We start from the raw sequence: 17150 nt of genomic DNA, 5'->3' as shown, positions 1-17150 counted from the left end.
GCCCTTTGCTGGGGAAAGAAGGTCACTAGAACTGGATGTGAGTGGGGCCAAGAAACGGATGACAACATCCCCAATGGGCAGCCTCAAAGAGGGGCCAGGCCAGGCAGCGTCTCCTTGTAGAGGCGCCAGGACCCTGGGCTCCCAGCAGCCAAGACAGGCCACAGTGTCTATTGTCACTGTGTTGGTGAGCCTTCCAGGCCACGTCTCCCGGGAGCGGGAATAGAATGTGGCTTCCGAGCAGCATCTGAAGGGGCCTTGGAGCCAGTGCCCGTCTGCAGACCTTCCCTGCAGTGCTGCTGACTGGCTGGTACGAGGTCACCCCGGGATTGGCCTGGGTGGAGCGTGTGGGCCGTGTGCAGACGGCTTTGAGTGCTCTTGTCTCTGCTCTCGGCCTGTCACCTCGCCTGCAGGCTCACAGATTCAGGCAAGCTCGAGGAGACCCTGCCACAGGGAGGGTCAGCACCACCCCGCACGCCTGTCTTCAGTGACAAGTTAGCGTGAGCCCGTCTGCAGGCCCAGAGCATCCTAGCAGTGGTGAGTCTGCTCCCCAGAGGCCTCCTGTGTTGCCACGAGAGAGCTGGGGCCGGGAGCCAGCGGCCGTGGGGCAGACTAACAGACCCTTGCTTCTGAAAAGCCCATGACGTGCCAAGGTGCTGGAGGCTCCACAGAGAGCCTGAGCATCCAGACCAGGGCTCAGCTCACAGTGGCAAGTCCCCAGGACGCCACAGAAGAGGTGGGAGAGATGTCATGCGGTGCCTGCTGGCTCCCTGCCAGGCCGTACACGAAGTGGCTCATGCAGGATCACAGGTGCTGGAGCCTACACAGCACTTGGCATCAGCCACCTTGCCAGTGGTGCCCGAGAGCACCAAGCCCGGTTTCCAATCTGAACCTTAGCCGCCACAGCTGGCAGGAAGCAGGTGCACGGTCTTCTGGGTTAACGCAGCCGACACGCACTTAGGTTTGAAAACGCCCAGGCCGCACGGCGAGCAGGCGTGTGCCGACAACCCAGACTGGTTTGAGGGAAAGCTGGGCGTCCCGGCAGCCACGTGAGGAGGCGGCAGCGGCTGCTGTGCTAGCAGTGTTCTGCCCTCTAAGAACAAGCCAAACCGCTCTCAGGGTCCGACTCCGAGACCCCACCGAGGGCTGACGGCACCGGACAGTCCCACCGCACTCCTCCCCTGCAGGGCAAACCACCCACTGTGTGCTTGGCAGTCCTGTGTCTAACCCACAGGCTCCTAGATGCAAAACTCGGAGCTCGCCACCAGGGCTGCTTGGGCATGTCTGGAGACGTGTCCAGTTGTCCAGGCAAAGGATAAGGTAGGGACAGGGGAGGAGCACCTGCTGAGTGCTGAACATCTTCATGACCCAGGGCCCCCTGACCTCAGATGCATGCTGTCCCTGAGAAGCGTTCTCTGAGTAAGAGCAGGGGTGCACGCCATAGGAACTTGGGGGCCACCAAGTCTAGATCTCAAGGAGCATGCTAAGATGTGCCCCCCCCCAACCGTTAAATGGCACAACTGCACCTCACAAAGGCCCGTGCATGCACACCCACTCCCTAGATCCCAAAAGCAAATGCCAAGGCAGGCAGGACTCTGCAAACCACTTGCTGCATGCATGGCCCGCAGACCCCAGGCGGCCCCCCTGAGCCTGTGCAGTGGACATCCTGGATCCGGTGGCCAGGGCAGGGCACGTTCATGTCTGCGGCTCTTCTCTTCCAGGTCATCTCCAAAGCCTGGCCTTCAGCTGCTGCTTCCTGTGGCCGCCTTACTGCGGACAAACAGCAGAGGTGGGGCTTAGAGAGCAGATAGGCAGGAGGCTCCAAGTGCAGAGAGGGGCCCTGGCCCTGGGGCTCCAGGGAGACAGTGGCCGCCCAGAAGCTGCCCTCCTGCCTGTGACTCCGTCTGGGCCACCCATCGATTGCTTCCAAGGCAGACCCTCCTACTTGGCAGGGGTCTCCTTGATGTAACAAAAAGTGATTTCCAAACAAGATGGCAACCGTAGGTCCAGAGCTAAGGAGTCACAACACATTTTTGGGGACAGACCACCCTGCACCTCAGTTTACATTTAAAATCTGAGGCCCTCAAATGCTGGAACAAGGTCAGGCCCCCAGGAGTTGGCTTCCCCTCGCTTCCTTAGTTTGAGCACAGGGCGCAAGTGGGTGCCACCCTTCCACGGCCAGCACCTCGGGGTGTCCACTGGACTCGGTTGGCGTGAAGGTGGGGCAGTCACGGGCTTGCCAGCCACCTCGCGGATCACCTTGTGGTCATCACGCCTGAGAATTGGCTCACGGGAACTTTTCCTCGGCTGCTTGTGTGAAAAACACCCAGCTCATGAGTGCCCCGGCAACTGGCCCCGCGTGTGCGCCCACCCAGCAGGTGGTTTTGTGGGGACCATTAAATTTAACAGAAGATGAAACGCCCCCTCTCCACCCATTTGTAATCTTGTCATTAAGGGACACTTACTGGATACTGGTGACCTATATGGGATGCCCAAATTAAAGCAATAAACCTCATCCAGGAGAAAATGAGGAAAATAGATCAACTGAGAACACAGATGCCATTGTTGGCTCGTGAGGGAGGAAATACTGCCGGGTCTCCCCCCCTGGACAGGTGGAGCAGGGCGGTGGTGCTTCCTGCAGTCGCTGGGGCTGGTGGACTGGGAGTGGACCCCACGATGCTGCCCCTCCTTTCTATTGTCATATTGGGTGAGGGTGCCCCAACAGCATCATGAGGGAATGGGGGTGCAGACCACACCCCGACACTATCAGAGGGGGTGATGACAAAGGGGCGGCACGGCAGGGGCGTTGTGCCAGGCTGGGCTGTTCTGAGAAGCAAGCCAGTGGCACTTGGATGGGCAAGAACGCTTTAGATCACGACACAGTTGTCCATCAAGAAGGCGTCCCAGCCCTGCCCCAACTCCAGCCCTGAGCCTGATGTTGGCGGAGTCCTCCTCAGACCCCGCCCCGCCCCCATAGCCGCAGCCAGATGATACAGAAAGGTGAAGTGAGGAACAGGGAGGTCACATGTCCGTGGGTGCAGAGCTGCCTGGCTTCAAATTCAGGGGAATGTGGCCCACACGGGGCCTCCTCTGGCGGTTGACGCAGAGCCCAAGCAAGCAGGAGGGTGAAGGGTGAGAGATCCCATACCTTGTAACTGACGTCCACCACTGGGCAGAGAGGAGGGTTGCCTTTTGAGCAATAGGATAGCTGTGGGAGCCGTGGAGGCAGGGTGAGCCTGGCTACTCCACCCCTGGGGGCCAGTATTCACTGGCCAGCCCCACACACAAGAGGGCAGGGGGTGACACCATAAGTTGCCACATGAGGTACCACTGCTAGTTAGAAACACACTCCCACTCCAGTATGACTGCCCATCAACCACTCATCCCTTCAGGACCCGGTTTCCAGCAGTCATGTTCACAGGTACCAGGGTTCAGGGTCCCAGCACAATGTGGGAGGGACAGTCTTCTGTTCTCACACTTTATGTCCTTCCTACAGGCAAAATACACTTCTCCCATCCAAGCTTCCCTGAAGCTTTAGCCTGTTTCAGCATCATCTCACCTGAATTAGTTCTGGGCGAGATTCTGGGGCAAGTCCACATGTGTATCTGAGACACCTAAAGTGTGAATTATCTGCAAGCATGGGTGACCCCAGGTGGCCAGGAGGCTTGAAAACACTAGCTTGTGGATGAATATCCATCCAGACTCTGGGTGGCAGCAGCCCGTCTCCTAGCACACAGGAGGCAGTCCTGCCCCTTGCCGGTAGCCCTGCTGCCTTCTGGCCTGCTCTCTGGATTACATGACAGGCATTTGAGGCCAAATAGCTCCACCAGCCAGTTTCCAGCCAGCAGAACCCCAGGGGCTCAGCAGCCTTGCTTCATTTTGTCCTGTCTCTGTCCCCCTTCCGCATTAGCGGGTGCCATTTTTGCTGAGATGGTTAATTGATTGGACCCATCAGTCTGGCCTCATCTCTGTAGCAAATGGGCCATCCAGCCACACCCTGGGAGTCCCCCTCAGCACACACTCGCTCAATGGCTGTGTTGTGCACAGGCAGAGAGCTTTCTAAATCTCCAAGTCCCGGATCCTTTTTGCAAAGTTCATTCTGTAATTTATCTCTCTCTGCCCTAGAAATCCCTTCAGCTAGATACCCAAGTTCATGACCCACAAGGTCGCACAACCTGGGAGGATTACATTGTATCAATGCAAATCACATCAGACGTCCCTAGATCAGTCTCCAGTGCCCTGCCTGCCCTTTTTTTTACTGTCATTTGGAAAAATTTTTGCCTGGAATTTTTTGTCCATAGCATCAAAAAAGCCTCACGTTAGCACAAAAGGAGTTTTAGACCAGATAAATGCGTGCCACAGGACCCCCCCATCCCCCTGTGCGCGTACACACACATATTGACCAGTTTTGAGATAAGCAGTGGCTAGGAACACCTCAGCCGGAGGACTGCAAACATTGGGAATTCTCCCCCAAACGTTCCCACTTTGAGGAACTGAACTGCGCGTGTCAACGATTGATCATCCTTCCCTGCTGGTGTTGCTTGTTTTTAGAATCAGCCACTTTACAACTTTTCTCTCTCTCTCTCTCTCTTTCTGGTCACCGGGGGGGGGGGGGGGGGGTTGTGTCTGGGGAAGTGTATCCTATTCTCCACCTGGAAACCAGCAATTCCCTTTAAAAACTGCTGCGTGGCCTTTAAGGGCCACTTTCCCTTGGGGGCTCTGTGGTGCCCGGGGGGCATTCAGCCAGCCTGGATCCCCACTGTGCTGCCCACCTGACATGTGGTCTTGAATGAGCCATGCCTTCCCTTTGTGGCTCAGGTTCACTCTTTGTAAATTGGGGGGAATCAATGCGTGTCATGGGGGACCCTGGCCAGGAGCAGATGAGCTAACCCGGGCCCTTGGGAAACACACCACATGTGGGTGGTGCAGGGCCTGCCAGGTAGAAAAGATCTTAAACCGTGATAGTGGGTTTAGACGGAGGTTTGGGAACCCCACTGCTTTGCATGGAGCTAAACAAAGACCCAGACTGGGGGGCCACCTGGCCAGAGAACCTTCAGGAGGTCAGGCCAGTGGCGACCGGTGACTGAGGAGCGGCAGCCCAACCTGACCCCGCTGCAGTGTGCCTGCTGTCTTCCCAGCCTGCTGGAACCGTCACTGACCCTACCGGAGGCTGCCTGCTCTGACCAGACCACAGCCAGGAGGGCAGGGGAGGCCTGCTTCCCCTGAGCTGGAGACCCCCAGGCAGAGGATAGCAGGGCAGGAGCTCTGTAAGCGGGAGAGAGCACCAGGCCAGGGCTCTAGCTGCCTGACCTGGTTGGTAGGGAGCCAGTCAGAGGCAAGAGCAGGCCAGGGGGCCCCAGGGGTCCTCCCTACCCTTTGCCATTTTTTCTTCCCTAGCTCACAACCCACTCCACTTCCGCAGGGCCCCTCTCCCCTGAGTTCAGTGCATGCTGGGAGCTTCCAGGGACAATGGAATTGTCCTTGTCTGGCCAGAGCCCCAACCACCCTCAGCCCCACCCGACACCAAATCACCTATAGCCTCCCACCCCTTCCCAGGGCAGAGACAGGAAGGAGAAAGAAGTGCCAATTATTGAGTTGTCCTGGAAGAAACTGGGCCACTAGGGGAGTGGCTTCGCCTGTGGGCACTGACTCTGGGGGTACCGGCCACGTGCCACCCCACCTGGCCCAAGAACATGCTGCTTGCTTCCTGCTTGGACTCAGACTGGTGTGTGCGGGGCTCTTTCTCTCTCCAAACCCACTTCCTTTACAAGCCCCTGAGTTTAAGGCCCCTCTTTCCCTGCCCACCCAACACCTACAGCCCAAGGCTGACCTGGGGGTCCTCAAGTGGACTGGAGTGAATGAGGAACCTCACCCCCACCTGCCTGCCACTCCCTCCTCTGTCCCTGCAGGGTCCAACACAAGCCCTGTGGGGTCCGGTCCAGCTGGGTGGGGAGGAGGGTCACGGTGGCAGGAAAAGACACCAGGACTAGGGGACATGGGAGATGCTGACATTTATTTGCAAAAGACACATGGTGGAGAGGGGATGCTCCAGCCAGGTCCTCTGGGGCCCTTGCCACAGGGGCCCCTGCAGCATATACCCCTCAGGCCACTGGCAGGGGCAGGTGTGCCCATGCCTGGGGAAGCCTCCAGGCTGGCAGGGAAGTCCCCATGGCGCCAGCTCCAGCAGGCAGGAGGTGGGAGCCAGGCCGTCAGGCCAATCCTGGGTTGTCAGTGTCGGGATAGTCTTCTGCCAGCACATGCTCCTTGGAGGATGCCTGGAGCAGGCAGGCGGGGCCACAGCCGCACTGGTCCACGTGCAGGTAGCTGTGCGTGACCCGAGTGCCGTTGGCACACCGCAGGGTAACCTCTTCCATGTGAGTCTTGGTTTCCTGGCAGCAGGCGCAGTGGCGATCCATGACCTGAGCCCCCATCAAGTACCTGCGCACCGGAAGCTCATCTCACGGGCCGCTCGCACCAGCCCCCCCCTCCCCCCGCCCCAGGTCCTCCCTCCACGCCCTCCATCTGCCAGGCACCGTTCCCACGGGTCCTCCCTCCGCGCCCCGCGCCAACTGCATCTGCCCAGGCGCTCGCTCAGAGTCTGCACGGAAGGGACAAGGTGGCTCTTCCGGAGGGAGGGAGAGGCCTGGGGAGGGAGGGACGCTGGGCCCAGCTGGGGCGGGGTCTCACTCACTTGGACATCCCTTGGCAGACGCCCTCGCAGTAGGTGTAGCCCACCGTGCTCTCCGACTCGCAGTCCCTGAAGCGCAGAGTAGTGGCGTTCACACGCACATGGCACCGATCTGAGGGGCGCGGCAAGGAGGCTGCTTACTGCCCAGAGCGACTTCGTGGCCCGCCGGCCCGGCCCTGCTGCAGCCAGCCCCCGGGGGAAGGCGCCCTGCGGGGCGTCGGGGTCCGAGATAGGGGCTGGGCAGGTAGCGGCTCCCACTCACCTGATTCTTCCTCGCAGGTGAAGCAGCAGCCTACTTTCCGGAGGACCCCCTGCAGGGCGAGGAGGGGGGGCTCGGTGAGGGAGGCGGGCGCTGTGGCGGGGGCGGGTTTTCCCTGGAAGGTGACCTTTGGGCGCTAGAGGTGGGGCAGGCTGGTCCCAAGGCGCGCCAAGGGCGGGCTTCCAGGAGAGGCCATGCAGGGCGGGAGTGGTCGTCCCGGGAGCCGGAATCCAGGAATAAGGCGGCATGGATTTGGCTCTGGGGGCCCAGCGGACACAGGTGGAGGAGGGGAGGGGAAGAGGGCGGGGCCTTCAGGGGCGGAGCGCTCGCACCTTGCAGTAGGACACGTTGGGGCACTGCACAAACTCGGGGACCAGCAGGAAGCTCAGGTTTTCCTGAAAGCAGCGGTACTTCGTGCAGTTGTCCGCGGAGGAGCTGATCCAGGTGTCGCTGGGCTGAAATGCGGGTGAGGGGGCAGAGGCCGAGGGGACCGGGGTTATCTCATGGGCCTGCGCAGGGCCTGCGAGCCCGTCTCTGCCTAGCCCACTGCCCCGAGGTTACCTGAAGGAGCTGCCCATTGGGCAGGAGGCAGTGGGTCTGCACGCATTCCCCGCAGCACTTGTCGGGCCTCTCCCTGTACTCGGAGCCCTGCCCGGGGACAGAGATTGGGGTGCCGGAACGGGGCGGTTAGGTCCTCCTCTGTGTAGACCCATTGGGGCTGGGCCTCTGTCCACCCCCCACCCCACAACCGCTCCGCTTTTTCCTGACCTCCCTGGTCCCCAGGGTCTGGTCTGTGGCATTCAGAGCTGGGAATGCCCTCAGCCTGTCTGTGTGGGCCCCCCTCGACAGACACTGCTGAGGCCAGACTGCACACAGAAGGTTCTTACTGAAAACTCAGCCCCATCCTCCCAGGGCAGCCTCTGCAGGGGACTCTGGACCCGGGACCCACCAGGGGGCAGGTGGTATTGCAAGTGTCCTGTCTACAATCCACAATGGGGGCAAGCTGGGCATCCACGGCCAGGCAGGTGCACGTGTGGCAGGGTACATCCCCCCGGAAGACGGCGTTGATCTGCGAGGGCGCAGAGAGTGACACTGAAGGGCGAGGGGTAGCCAAGGCCAGGGCCCAGCCCATCAAAGCTGACCCATGCCCATGCTAGAGGAGCTGCAGATCCCCAAACCCAGCGTGGCAGCTGGTGTCTGGGGCAGAGCCCTACTAGCTGTCCCCCAAAGCCGCCACCCCATGTCCCTCTGTGCCCCAACAGGCACAGAGTGTGGGCAGGAGTCCCTCTGCTTCTCTGCTGTGTGGCAGAAAGGGTCGTCAGTCAAAAAGAGAAGGACTCGGGGAGACCCCGTGATGGGGGTGGGGGTGTCCCGCATGCCCACCCACCCCTTGGACAGAGCTCAGTGCTGGGTGGGGAGCAGGTGCCCTTCCCTGTGGGAGGAGCTAGAGCTGCATCTCACCCCGTATTGGATCCCCTTGTAGACACAGGTCTCGGGTTCTGGAAGGGAGAACAAACAGAGTGCAGTGCAAGCCCAAGAGCTCAGAGGTCCAGCCCCACCATCAGAGGGGCACCTAATGTCCCCCGTCCTGCCCAGCTAGGCCCTGCTCAACGACCCCTGCCCTGCCCAACCTGATCGGTGCCTGCAGCCGGGGTGCCAAACCGGCGCCCCACTCACCACAGGTGAACGTGGCACAGCAGTCGCCCTCCTCCTCAGTCTGGACCAGCTTCTGTCCCAGCTCACACACAGGAGGCTTCTGGGAGCAGGTGGTCATGTTGCAGACTGCGGGCAGAGGGAGGAATATTCACGGTGCAGGGACCACCAAGGGCCCCACTGTCTCCTGTCTCAAGCCCAACAATGTCCCATCCTAGCTCCCCTTCTGATTGCCCCCCGTGCCAGTGCCACATGCCCACATTTTGGTCCCAAATGAGCATTTTCTCCCTGGGGGGTCTGACCCTGCACCGTGACTCCAGGTCCCTGCATTCCACAGCCCCAACTTTGCCAGGGCCGGCTGCCACCTCCCTGCCCACGCTGCCTCTTGCTCCCTGCCCACCCAAGGACTCACAGCACAGGATCTCTTGGCAGCAGGGGTTGTCGGCCCGGGGCCTGATGATGCGCTGGAAGCCGTCGTAGCCACATGTGCTGGGCTCCTCGGGGGGTTCACACTGCACTGGGCGGCACCGCACAACGGGCGGGCTCCCCTGGCACTCACAGGCTTGGCAGTTACTGATCCACTCTTCCCCTGGCTGCAACAGATGCAGTCAGGTCCCCAGGGTGCCAGCAGCCCCACCTGGGCATGAGGCCCTCCAGCTGCCCAGCTACCCCTCCGACCACCGCCCTTCCCGAGGCTACCCTCCAGGAGCTGGCAGGGGAACGGGAGAGGGAGGTTACGCCGCTGTGAGACCTCAGTCAGCCCCCCCTGCATGTGGTGGTGGGGTGCCTGCAGAGTGGGACCCTCCGGCCACCAGGAGCAGCAAGGAGCGAGTGGGCATGTGAGAAGGACAAGTTACTCACGAATCTGGGGAGCCCATCTGGTCCCACGCAGGCTGCAGATAGAGAACAGGGTAAGTAGGGTGCTTGGGTATACGGCAAAGCGATAGAGTAGCCGGGCCTGTCCTGCTGGCCGCTGGGACCACAGCCCTCCCCCAGGCCGGGCGTTGTCAAGGACAGGGAGGGGCTGCATCGGGCAGGGCTGGCTGCCTGGGAGCCCTGCAGAGCCAGCTTGGCAGGTGGGGCCCCGGCTCAGAGCAGCTCAGTCCACACTGGGTGCACAGGTCCAGAGGGTGGGCCAGGGTGGGGAAGACACAGTAGCCAAGGACATCTGTTCAAACTTGATACTCCAGCCCGAGTTCTCCCACCATCTTCCCCCCGCACCATGGCACCGTGGGACACATGGCCAGGGTACTCACGGCACTCCTCCACGCAGATGTCCATGTACTCGTTGAAGAGGATTTGGCCGTGAGGACAGAAGCAGCCCTCTGCCCGCCCCGGGATCAGGGGACCCTGGTTCCTGTGGGGTCGAAGGGCAGTGCTGAGCCCCGAGGCCCCTGGGAGCCCAAGGAATGAAGTCTGTTCTGGCCAATGGACTGTGTGAGGCACGGGGAGTATGCGTGTGTGCACATGTATACATGCATGCACATATGTACATGCATTTGCATATGTGCATGCATGTGTGCATGAGTATGCATGTTTGTGCGTGTGTGCATGGTATGTATGTGTGCTTATATGTGTACATTGTGTATATGTGTGTCTGCGTGTGCATGTCTATACATTGGTGTGTGTGTTTGTACACGCATGTGCATGTGTGTATGTGTGTGCTGGGCATGTATATACGTATCTATGTGTGTATGTGTGCGTGAGTGTGTACATACACACTCAATGCCTGAACATGGAGTAGGCAGGGCTGCTCTTGGGAACAGGGCTGAGGCCACCCTCCTTGGTCTCTGCTTGCAAAGGGACCAGTAGGGGAGGGAAGGGGGAAAATGAGGAGCTGATACCAAGAGCTCAAATAGCAAGAAAATGTTTTGAAAATGACGATGGCAACATATGTACAAATGTGCTTGACACAATGGGTATATGTATAAGTTGTTGTAAGAGCCCCCAATAAAATGATTTTTTTTTTTAAAGAGACCAGGAGTCTAGTGGGGACAGGTCGTTAAGAGCTGCTAGGGGTACCAGGAGACCCTTCAGAGGTCCCTGGGGCTTGGGAAAGGGCATCCAAAGATCTTGAGGGACCCAGCCCCCTTTGAGTCACCTCCCACCTTCTCCCAGAACCCTCAGGCCTGAGAGCACCCACCTCCTGTCTGACTCCCCGATCCTGTTCCTCACCATGCCTCCCTACCCTCCCTCCCTTCTGCCCCCCTGACCCACGCCCCAGCCTGCCTGGCACTCACCTGTAGTTGCATGTCTCCGACAGGACGGGGCCACAGGGGTCATACACCTTGGTGGGTGGGCAGCTGAAGTCTGCGGACACAGAGGTCAGAATGGGCCGAGGCAGGCAGAGCACCCAGGCCCCAGATGCTGCCAGACTTACCACACAGCCCGCCGGTGGCATTGCGCCAGTTGCTGCAGGCGCCCCGGAGCCGGCACAGGGCAGCATAGGCCTCCAGGCTCTGGCAGGGCATGTGGGAGCCGCGCTCCCCGCAGCTCTCTGTGGTGCAGATTTCGAAGAAAGGGGTGGGTGGGACCAGGTCGTGGCACTCAGAGAAAATCCTGCCAGCCAGAGGGGGTGTTAGGGGCTGGGGGCTTGGGCAGAAGGGTTCCCCTCCCCCACCCCTGTCCCTTCCCCAAGCACAAAGCCCACAGGGTAAGGGGCTTACGGGCTCAGGATCAGCTGGCAGAGGGAGGGTGAGGTGCATGGGGTGGAAGTGCCTGTACGGGGTGTGGTGGGTGCAGTGGGCATGACAATCGGGGGCGTGGTGGGTGTCAGACAGCCCTCCTTGCTGCTGTCAGGAACCAACCAGGACCAGGCCATGTCATCGCAGGTGGGTGCTATGGTCCCGTCCGGTAGGCGACAGTCATCCACTTGACTGTTGGTGCAGGTGCCTGGGGGAAGGGAGGGTGCCCTCAGAGGTCCACTCACCACCCCCCCCCAAGAGTCTGCTCTCCCTACCCTCCCAACCCTCCCCTCTTGCACCCCGGGATGGGCGGGGGAAGCAGGGGCTGTGGGCTGGGGGGCAGGTGGAGCAGGCGAGATTCCTGAGTGGTGAGGACTCTGCAGGACGGCTCTCAGGGAGGTGGGGGGGGGTCTCTATGCGGGTGGAGGGAGGCCCTCACCACACTGGCCCTCGGTGTTGTGGTGGAAGTGGGCATAGGAGAGCTGGACCTGGACAATAGACCCGTCGAAGGTGACGTGGACGCCGAGGGCCGGGATGTCCACACCCATGGTGCCAGTCACCGTCTCAGAGATGGCCACGCCCTTCTTGCTGAAACCGTGGCCCACTTTCTCACTGTTGAACAGGACCTGGGGACACATGCAGGAGCCTATCAGTGGTCACATGGCCACCCCATCTGCCCTTGCTCGGGCTGTGTCCACTGTGCTTGTCCACGGACAGGCACCATGCTGGGGGCACAGGAATCCCCGTGGCCTCCCCGGCCTTGACCTCTCCTCACCAGGCTGTGCCCTTTCTGCCATTCCCCAGGCCCTGGGGTACAGCCAGGCAGGCACGGTCTTACTTGTGCTTGCCCACCTGCAGCGAACCACTTACTGTATGCTCAGAGTGCCACCAACTCTGCTTCCGGGTCTGCTGGCCCTGCTTCTCCTGCCTGCAGCCCCTCCCTGCGCATCAGAGTCCCCTTTTGATCTACACCCCCTGGCAGGGACAGCATGTCCATGGAAAGTCACGGGAGACACCAGGCCAAAATGCCAGGTGCAGCCATGCATTAAGTACAGCTGTCAACGACCCGAGACCTTTGTCCCCAGGGCCAGGACAGAGACTCGGTGACCTGTCACTGGTGGTTAGGCCTGCTGAGCTGGGGAGGGCTGTGCTATGTTGTAGGTGAGCTCCCAGAAGTGGCACTAGGGCACGTCCCCTGGGTCCCCAGCCCTGACCAGCGGACACAGGCACCACAGCATTCCTGGCGGATGTGGGGGTGGGGGCCACCGGTGAGGGTGGCTCTAGGAGCTCCCTGTTGGAGCTCATGATGCTGGAGGCGCCTGGCCCAGGAGGCACCCCCACCCTCCTCAACACTTTTCTCCTGCCTGAATCTCCTCTCAGGGCTCCACCCTTGATTGCCTGCCCCCCACCCCTGGTCCTTCCTGCCAAGCTCTTCTGCCCTGTGATGTCTGCTCCCTGTACCCCAGTGCTGGGTCTCCCTGTGCTCCCATCCCACAAAGGCTCCCTGTAGCCTAGCTACCCTTGGCACTTGTGAGCTCTTCCCTGCAGCCCCCCCCCCCCCCCCCCGCTCCCTCCCTGGGCCTCCACACTCTCCCATCACCCATCCAGCCAGCTGTCTGAGCCGGCCTGACCTGGCCCTACAGGGAAGCCTAGCCCTTCCAGCGCTGTCCACCTGGTGTTCCTGACATACGCCCTCCCTTCCCTCCCCTCTGGGGGTGCTGGCTCCTGTGTCCCCTTGTTGGCCCCGTGCCAGCCTGTGGGTGGAGAGGCTGGAGCGGGGCAGGGAGGACGGGACCCACCAGGCTCTGCAGCTTCTCGCCGCTGCCGGTGACAGTGAGGACCACCTGCATGGATAGGTAGTGGAGCAGCAGGGCTGGGTGGCAGCCACTGGCGCCAGCACCCAGGTCAGTGGTTGCGGCACAGTGCTGGTGATCCAGGAGGATGGTCAAGTTCCCAAACGTCGGGCTTATCTCCCGCAGGAGCAGGTAGGTGCAATTGTCCCGGAAGGAAAAGGTGGTGCCGTCGAAGGTGGAGTAGGTCTCCCCCCAGCCTGTGCAGATGCCTGCGGGCAGAGAGTTCAGGGCTCCCGAGGGCACCGTCCCAGCGCCGCTGGAAACTGTCACCTCAGGAGAGCCACTGGGCCCTGTGTGCCTCCTCATGTGCCTCAGTGGTGGGTGACCAGGGGCCCCCGCTGCCCCCCTGCCCCGTCCACCCGGAGCCTGTGGATGGGACCGTGCTGGAGACGAGGTCTTTGCAAGTGTCATTAAGGGGGAGCTCGAGTTCAGAGTCCAGAAAGGAAATACTGACCCTGTCTTGACCCGGGCTCCCAGGTGGCTGCCACTGAGCTACCTCATACCTGATGTCTAGCTCTGATGGTAAAGCTCAAGATCCGTGACCGATCGTCCCCACAACAGGTAGCCAACTAGCTCATCTTGTGGCTGCTAGGTACTGTTGCCTCGTCCTGACTCTTAGTGACCCGCCTGTGCACAACAGGCCCCAACTGTGCCCCATCCTCTCAACGGGTGCTGCTTGAGCCCGCTGTCACAGCCCCAGCATGTCCGCCCATCTCCTCGAGGCCCTCCTTTCTCCTCGTCCGTGTGCGTGACCAAGTGTGATGTCCTCCCCCGGGGACCGGCCCCTCCTGATGACACGTCCGAAGCAGGTGAGATGAAGTCTCCCAGCCAGGCTCTGGCCGTCTGTGGTCTGGTCCATGGCCTCTGCCAGCACCGCCATTCCCGTGTGCGTTCTTGGGGCCTGCTTCCACACGCGTGCGCTGTTGTGGTGGTTGTTAGAGGCCATGGAGCCAGTTCTGCCCGGTAACAGTAAACCAGGTCAGAACACTGAGTGGTCCTGCGCCGGCCTCACAATTGCCACTGCCGCCGCCGCCGTGCCCTCCGTCTCCTCAAGGACCCTCCTCTTTCTCACTTTCCCAAGCACGATGTCCTGCTCCCGGGCCTGGCCTCCAGACAGCACGTCCAAAGTACCTGAGACGGGTTCCCCACCTTGCGTCTGAGGAGCACCCTGGCTGTTGCTTTTCCAAAGACAGAGGGGCATGTCCTTTTGGCGGCCTTGGTACTTTCTCCAGCACCAGGTTCACGAGCACCAACTGTCCACATGCCTGGGAGGTGACTGGAAATGCCCGCGCCTGGGCCGGAGTGCCTTTCCCTCGAAGAGACTGGTTTACTTGCTCACATGTTAGAGATTCTCTTCAACAAATGGACCCTCGGCGGCTGCGGGGTGGGGCAGGGCGGGCGGTACCTCCTTGGATTTCTGGACTGCTGCTCCCTTGAACCCTGACTGTGGAGTCAGGTCAGGCCCTCGACAACTTCAGTTTTGTCTCCACTGGCCCTGATGTCGCTGATGGGCCAAGCGGTGAGGATCTTTTGATGTCTCTTGGCTGAGGTATCAACCATGCCAAGGACTCCACAATAGCCAGCGTGTCTAGTCTTTTTCACTGTCGCCAGGCACGGTCCACGTGGCGGGCCTCCAGTGTCCACACCTGGCTCTTCAGAGTCCAGCTGCTCAGATGGGGCGCCCGGCACGCAGGCTGGTTACGTGTGGTGGGAGGACACAACCCTGAGGCGCACCTGTCCCAGTTTGACCCAAAGCTGTCTCCCCAGCAACCCATGACATGCCCTTAGGTACTTCCATAGGACGCCGAGTGACGGCTATCATGTGGTCATCACTGGAGCCTGAAGCCTGCTCTGAAGATCAGTTCCACAGTGAAGGTCACATCTGGAGCCACAAATGCCCCCGCCCCCCAACATCGCCTGCTCTCGGACACCCCTAGTGGTCACAGAGCGTTTTCAGGGCGGGGACCTATTAGGATACACCGCATGACAGCTGGGCACACAGGAGCACACTGTCTGTCACCCCCCCCCCCACCAGTTTTAACCAAGTATCCCCGCTGGCCCGTCCTCCATGTGTGACACATGCCAATGTCAGAGCCATGAGAGACGTTCATAACCGGAAGGAGGACGCACACAGGGCTGTTTACACTGCACTACTTGACAAATAGTCTGTGAAGAAAAATGTCTCCAGGTGTCCTTTTTAACGAGGACTTCGCAGCACAGGCTTTGTCCCTTCTCAGTGCCTCGGGACTCCCACACTCGTCTGTTGGGACCCTGGGCGTCTCGGGGTTGGATCTAGTGACTGCACCGTCACAGCCCAGCACTGCAAGTCCTCGCATCTCAGAACGACCAGGCGTCTGGCCCCGCCCCTGCCTCACACATCTGGCCCCGCCCCACGCAGCCGGCCACACCCCCGCGCATGCGCACTCGCACTCACAGGGGCACTCGTAGTGGTAGTCACAGTGGTCGTCCTTGTTCTGCACTTTGATGGGCGGATACTGGTTTGCGCAGGTGACGTTGGCCACGGGCTTGGGCTTCAGCAGGACGATGCGATTGTTACCCTCGCACATGGCGATGGTGCAGTCCTCCAGGGTCCAGGTCTCGTTCACCTGGTGGGAGAGAACAACTCTCCTGACGCCCTGCCGGGGACTGCAGGTCTGCGTGCTCTGACCACCCACTCCTGCCTGCGGACGCAGAGCCTCACACCCACAGGAAAAACCCACCCAAGGCCCGGGCAACGGGCAACTGGGGCGGGGCCCCTCTCCTCAGGCCAGAGCTGCTGGGGCCAGGACCGAGGTGCGGTCAGTAGAGGCAGGTGTGAGGTCCCGTGGGGGCTCTCAGGCGCCCCAGCAACCGCCCTGCCCCGCAGAGAGACCCACCTGTCGAGGAGGGACCACGTGGTCACAGCCCACAGGAAGGGAGGGTGAGACTGGGGGCGTGGTGGTGGGCGTGCCGGGGGGCGTGGCCTCAGGGGAGGTGGACGGCACGGTTGTGGGACAAGCTCCCTGGAAGCGATCGATGTCACACTGCTGATTGCAAACGGCATAGAAGGGGCATCCAGCCTTGTCGGTCTTGTTGTACACGATGTCCCCTACAGGGGAGGGAAGCCGAGTGAGCCTTATCCGCAACCCCCTCCTGCGAGACAGGCGTGTGCCCCGCGCCGTCGCCACACGTGGGGCACGCGACCACACAGCTTCTAGAAGCCGCCCCTTCCCGTTCAATGGGCGCCCGGGCCATGTGGGGGAGCAGTGACTTCCATGACCCGAGGCCTGCGTCCAAGTGTGAGCAAGTCTTCTGCCAAAGACCCCCATAGGAGCTGGAGCGTAGGAGACGCAGAGCGGGAGATCCATCAAGAGACCTTTGACTCCTGACCTGGACCGACTGAGGGCGGGGTGTCCACGACCTGGACAGAACGCCCCTAGCACCACCCCCCAGAAAGCGCACACACAGCTCCAAATGGGCAGCAGGACTGAAGGGGCGCCGCTCCAAAGAGCACAGACAGCCGCCTGTCAGGTCCACACGGATAGGCAGAACTGCCGGCCCACCACAGGTCTGTCTTCACAGGAGCAGGCGGCCTCGCTTTCACCAGACAACGGGCTATGTGGCTCCAACTGGCCACTCTTTGGCTAGCAGTCTGGTGCTTAACCCATTGTAACACCAGGGGCCTTCCATGCAAATTAAAACGAGCTACGGATCTGATCTCCTTGTTGCTATTAGGGGTCCACTTCTCTCTCCTGGCCACGCCATGGGACCCAGTAGAACTGTCCCCCCCAGGCCGCGCTGTGGGAGAGTGCTGGCTGCCTGCCCTCTCCGTCATGAGCGAGGTTCAGAGAGCAGACAGAGGCGTGGTTGCAGGAGCAGACCACTGGCTCCTTGTCCCAGGAACTTGCTCTGTTTGTGTGTGTGTGTGTGTGTGTGTGTCCCAACCAGCAGCCAAGTGCTTAGCCGCAGTGCCCCAGGCTCCTCACACACCTCCTCTCAGTTCCCTCCTGTCGGTCTCCACTCACAGCAACCCCGCA

At 60.9% G+C, this 17150-nt stretch overlaps 1 protein-coding gene across 1 annotated transcript in view; it reads right to left on the bottom strand.

Annotated features, from left to right (window-relative positions):
- Positions 1-6206: 6206 nt before the first annotated feature.
- Positions 6207-17150, bottom strand: part of MUC5B (mucin 5B, oligomeric mucus/gel-forming) — a 36935-nt gene continuing 25991 nt past the window's right edge. Inside the window, exons 31-47 of the mRNA XM_075546549.1 lie at positions 16011-16222; positions 15569-15740; positions 13081-13343; positions 11721-11907; positions 11264-11489; positions 10978-11156; positions 10838-10907; positions 9819-9954; positions 9010-9190; positions 8622-8726; positions 8406-8443; positions 7894-8013; positions 7506-7592; positions 7277-7399; positions 6948-7080; positions 6689-6797; positions 6207-6435 (exon numbers count right to left, since the gene is read on the bottom strand). Of these exons, the coding sequence (XP_075402664.1) occupies positions 6207-6435; positions 6689-6797; positions 6948-7080; positions 7277-7399; positions 7506-7592; positions 7894-8013; positions 8406-8443; positions 8622-8726; positions 9010-9190; positions 9819-9954; positions 10838-10907; positions 10978-11156; positions 11264-11489; positions 11721-11907; positions 13081-13343; positions 15569-15740; positions 16011-16222 (2570 nt within the window). The remainder of the gene's footprint in view (positions 6436-6688; positions 6798-6947; positions 7081-7276; positions 7400-7505; positions 7593-7893; positions 8014-8405; positions 8444-8621; positions 8727-9009; positions 9191-9818; positions 9955-10837; positions 10908-10977; positions 11157-11263; positions 11490-11720; positions 11908-13080; positions 13344-15568; positions 15741-16010; positions 16223-17150) is intronic.

The sequence above is a fragment of the Tenrec ecaudatus genome, chromosome 4, assembly GCF_050624435.1.
Source record: "Tenrec ecaudatus isolate mTenEca1 chromosome 4, mTenEca1.hap1, whole genome shotgun sequence".
Classification (NCBI taxonomy): Eukaryota; Metazoa; Chordata; class Mammalia; order Afrosoricida; family Tenrecidae; genus Tenrec; species Tenrec ecaudatus.
The sequence above is the reverse complement of the archived record's forward strand: the minus strand, read 5'-3'. Positions and strand labels throughout refer to the sequence as shown.